Here is a 5,000-nt window from a genome sequence, read left to right as displayed (position 1 = left end):
CGAGGAGCAGATGGGTGGGTTCGGTGGGCGGTGGGTGGGTGGGTGGGTGGGTTCGGTGGGCGGGTGAGTGGATGGGTGGATGGGTGGGCGGGTGGGTGGATGGGTGGGTGGGTGGGTTCTTGAAAGTGTGTGCGGAAAATTCATTTGTCATTGGGTGGGTGAGGAAGGCGTGGGTTCGGTGGGTGGGGTGTTGAGTGGGTGGCTGGAATCTTTGTTTTGTTTATTTGCGAGGAGGAAATGGGTGGGTCGGGAAGGGCAGGTGGGTGAGGGGTACGAGGGTGGGGGGGGGGTGGGGAAGGGGCTTTGGCATTGTTTGTTTAACTACTTGTTAGTCTCTAACTCCACGCCCCACGCCCCCCGACAGAATACAACCCCAGGGCGGTTTCAACGACCAGCCTCCCCCTCCCTTTCACCCTCCTTCCCGCCCACCGACCTTTGATCTAACTCCCTCCACCCCCTCCCCTCCCTCCCCCCTTCCCGCCCACCCCCTCCCACCACCATCTCACGCCCTCCCGCCGCAGAATACGATCCGAAGGTTGTGTCGACGACCAGCCTGTCCGAGGAGGGCATCCACGTCTCCCTCTCCAACTTCCCCGTCACGCCCACCGTCGCCGCCAACATGCAGGCCGTGCGCGTCGCCCCCAACACGGCCGCCTCCGTCGCCCTCTCGGTCACCACGGTGGGGGTTTTCAGCTTTTTTCAGCCATTAACCATCTAACTCTCCTACAACTAACTCTTTTATGCAAGATAAGAATCCTGTGTATTCAATAACAACCCTTTTTTCAACCACAATCCCCCTTTTTCAAACCATTGGCCATTTTTCTTGTGGCAATTCACCTTTTTTTCTAACGATAACCATCTTTTGTAAACCACCAACCGTTTATATCCAACTCTTTTATCCGAAGCACAATCCATCACCCTTCCCCTTCCCTCCAACCCACCAACAATTTCTCTAAAACATTAGTTCTTTTTTCGAAAACTTTTAACTCTACTTCAAACCTCATGAGCTTTTTTTTTTTTTTCAAAAACCATGAACATTTTTTTTTTTAAAGCACCAACCGCTTTTTTCATTAACCATCTACCTCATCCAACCCACGATTTTATCTCCAAAAATAATCCCTTTTCACAAACCAGCAACGCATTTTATCCAACTATAGACACCCTCTTCAAACCACAAACCATCTTTTCCTCACCAAAGCCATTCTCCTTAAACCGCGTTCACATCCACCCCTCATTTCCCTTCTCTTCCCTTCCTCTCCTGTCGCCCTCCGCCCAGATCGACCGGCGGGAGAAATACCAAGAGATCTGGCCGTGGTCGAGGCCGACCTGCCTCACCGAGGAGAAGTTCTGGCAGCTGGGCGAGGAGGAGAGAGCGCACACGGAGAACAACCTGTACTTCGCCTTCTACTACCGGGAGTGTCCGTTCCTGCACTCGGGCTGCACCTCGCTGCCCTTCCGCTTCGAGGGCGACCAGACGCGTGGGTTGCTGGCCGTGGCGTCGCTGGCGCTGCTGGCGGAGTTGTGGTTGTTTTTGTTGGCGTTGGTAGCTTTGTGGTTGTTGGTATTGTTGTTGTAGGTGGTAGTGTTGTTGATTTTGTTGGTGGCGGTGGTAGTGTTGTTGATTTTGTTGTTAGTGTTGGTAATTTTGTTATTAGTTGTGGTTACTGTTGGTATTGTTGTGGTTGTTGTTGTTGGCGGTGATGTGATTGCTTTGTTGATGATGTTGTTGAGGGTGATTTTGTTATTGTTGTCTGTTGTTCTTGGTAGTGTTGTTGTTGATGGTAGTGTTGTTGTTTTTGATGTTATTGTTGGTACCATTGGTGGTGGTGATGGTTGTTTGTGATTTGTTGTTATTGTTTTTTGCAATTACTATCACGACTGTAGTTGTTGCTAATTGTCTTTCGATAATGTTATTATCGTATCTTTTACAACGACGATCATTATCATCATCTTTATTATTACCATTCTTGTTGTTGTTATTGTTATTATCATAATCATCATTACTATTGTTATTGTTATTATTATCATTATTATTATTATTATTATTATTATTATTATTATTATTATTATTATATTAATGACGATCATGCATTATTTTCATTTCATTTATGTCTTTAATATGAATAACATTCACTTCATTCAGCAAATAGAATGTAACATTGATCTTGTTGTCTTCCTGTCTGTCTCTTTCATCCTATCTGTCTGTCCACTTATCTTTTGTCTTTCATTCTCTCTGTCTGTCTGTGTGCCCCTCTTTCTATTTGTCTTTGGCTGTCTATCTATCTCTCCGTCTGTCTGTATGTCTGTCTCTCTGTTTATTTTTCTATTTCGCTCTGTCTGTTTGCTAAGATCCTTCTGTCTGTCTGTGTCTGTCACTGCCTCTGTCTGTCTGTCTGTCATTGCCCCTTTCTGTCTATCCATCTCTCTCTTTCTCTCTTATTCTCTCTCTCTCTCTTTGAATGTGCATTATGTATGTATGCATCTACATATAGATATGCATATGTCTCTGAGAGTGATTCCTTTTCTTTCTCTCCCTTTCTTTCTCGTCCTTTCTGTCTGTCTATCTCCCTTTTGCTATCCTGCTCTTTCCATCTGTAAAATAATAATAATAACCATCTATAAATATCGTGATGTTCCAATCATGAAATATATCAACGATAAGTTTTTCCTCCCATCGTCACAACCCAACGAAAAGAACAAAAAAACACAGATGAAAAGATTTCCTAGATAGACGTCACGTGATGGGCTCCGCTTCCTCCTGCAGGCGAGTGCATGCCGTGGGACGTGCTGCACCACAATGCCATGAAGCAGAATATGTCCCTGTGCGTGAAGGACCACCTCGAGAAACACGATTACGGTGGGACAGAATGGCTACTTTACTTATATTTTGATGTAGTTTAGAGTGTATTTACTTTATTGGTCTTGTGGCTAAGAACTGGCTGGATTCTAAGTGTGATATAGATGAATAGATTGGGGTGTAGTGTAGCTACTTTGGATGGAAATGTGAATGCTGTCCTCCGTAGATCTTTTCATATTATTTACTATGTGTCTAATAGAATATGAGAATATTCCAAAGTGAACATAGAAACACAAACACACCTACAAACGCACACACAACAACCATCTGAGTCTAAAGAATGCATTCTACACTGCACACAAAACACAATCAAAAGACACATACAAACAAACATACACTTATACCCATATGAGAGTGATTTCGTCTTTAAGGCCTGAACACAAGATGGCAATTTCGTAGTATGCATCGGGCATCACTTTTTAAGGCTCGCATTATTATTATTATGAGAGTGGATATTCCGATAGAGTGGATATCATTGGCAGAGGTGACTTAGCATATGCACACACAAACACACACACACATAAACACGTAAACGCAAACACATAGATAAACACATTGATAAACACAAAAATAAACACATATGAACACAAACACATACATTAACACATACACATATATAAACACAAACTCATATACATTAACACATACATATATATAAACTCAAACACATGCATTAACACATACACACATAAACACAAACAAACTCACACACAAACACACATACACAAACCTAAACTCAAACAGACTCGAACATAGACACAAAAACGCACAGAATTTCGAAGCTCCATTCACGACTCACGCCTTTGGGCTTCGTCCGTGACTGCACAATCCCCTCCACGCACATAAGGGTTATTTTACGCAGTCAATCGCTCTGCTCTTGACACATTTGCGCTAAGAACAAGGACCCTCTTCATGTCTCGCTCACTACGTTTTCACAGCACTTTATCAGCCATACTATAAAAAGGAACACTACTTTGTTCCTTTTGTTGCATTCACGCGTATATGTATATATGCATACACACGCACACACGCGCACACACACACACACACACACACACACACACACACACACACACACACACACACACACACACACACACACACACACACACACACACACACACACACAAACACCCACACACACACACAAACACCCCCCCCCCCCACACACACACGCACACCTACACATATATATTCATAAACATACACGAGTAGCCCCAGCCCTCTGAGACAGCCCCCCCCCCCCCGCACCCCCGCCAACCCAGTCCTCCTTCAGGTCAGAGCGAGATGTGCCTCAGCACCTCCATCAACCAGCAGCAGAGCTACACGACCATCATCAAGGACGTTCTGCAGGACCTCCAAGGGAAGCCCATCCCGCCAAAGTAAGGTTCTTTATTTATTTTTTTGTTTTGTTTTTATTTTCCCGGTTGCGGGGTAGTAGATATGCGTGAATTGTTGCTATGGTTCATATCTTTATATCATCGTTGATGGCTGTTATTATCATTAATAATCATTATTTTGATGATGATGATAATAGTGATAATGATGGTAATATTGATCCGTATTCATAATTGGAAAATGGTTTCCGACAACAATGAACAAGCGAGCAGCTTCCTTTGCCCTAACCGTTTATTCGACTTTTGGGACTTTATTAGTTTTAGCCTTTATTTCATTATAAACGGACTCTATGACTATTATTATCATCATTATCATCCTTATTGTCATTATTCTTATGATTATCATCATTATCGTTCCTCAGCCTGACCCTGTCCATGGTGAACATCTACTTCTCCGACCTCGGCTACACTGAGTACTACGAGCGAGTCCCGACCTTCCTGACGTGGTTCAGTGAGTCTGCTTCTCATAGGATTGTGTTCAGCAGATCCTTGTCTTTTGTTCCAGTGTCTGTATTTCGTTTATTGTTTAACGAATCTGTGTACTTTGTTTCAGTAAGTCTGTATTTTTTATAGATATTTATGTTTATCAGATTTGTTTACTTTTTGTTCATTCATTTTAATATTTATGTTTATAAAATCTTCGAATGAAAGATGCAGGATGATTAAGTGAAAGAAGTAATGATGATTGAACTGTTAAAGCTGTGTGATTGGTTTCATTTATTGTAATTTTTTCATTCTCATTCATT

The 5,000-nt window shown here is 42.9% G+C and overlaps 1 protein-coding gene across 2 annotated transcripts in view; it reads left to right on the top strand.

Annotated features, from left to right (window-relative positions):
• The window catches only part of LOC113816147 (acid-sensing ion channel 2-like), a 19,097-nt gene that overhangs the window by 11,645 nt on the left and 2,452 nt on the right, over nt 1-5,000 (top strand). For both annotated transcript variants that reach the window (XM_070140432.1, XM_070140431.1), the window contains exons 9-14: nt 1-14; nt 522-679; nt 1,277-1,478; nt 2,765-2,857; nt 4,134-4,239; nt 4,617-4,705. The exon at nt 1-14 is cut by the window's left edge and continues 159 nt beyond it. In XM_070140432.1, the coding sequence (XP_069996533.1) occupies nt 1-14; nt 522-679; nt 1,277-1,478; nt 2,765-2,857; nt 4,134-4,239; nt 4,617-4,705 (662 nt within the window). The remainder of the gene's footprint in view (nt 15-521; nt 680-1,276; nt 1,479-2,764; nt 2,858-4,133; nt 4,240-4,616; nt 4,706-5,000) is intronic.

The sequence above is a fragment of the Penaeus vannamei genome, chromosome 26, assembly GCF_042767895.1.
Source record: "Penaeus vannamei isolate JL-2024 chromosome 26, ASM4276789v1, whole genome shotgun sequence".
Classification (NCBI taxonomy): domain Eukaryota; kingdom Metazoa; phylum Arthropoda; class Malacostraca; order Decapoda; family Penaeidae; genus Penaeus; species Penaeus vannamei.
This window is presented reverse-complemented; position numbering and strand designations above follow the sequence as displayed.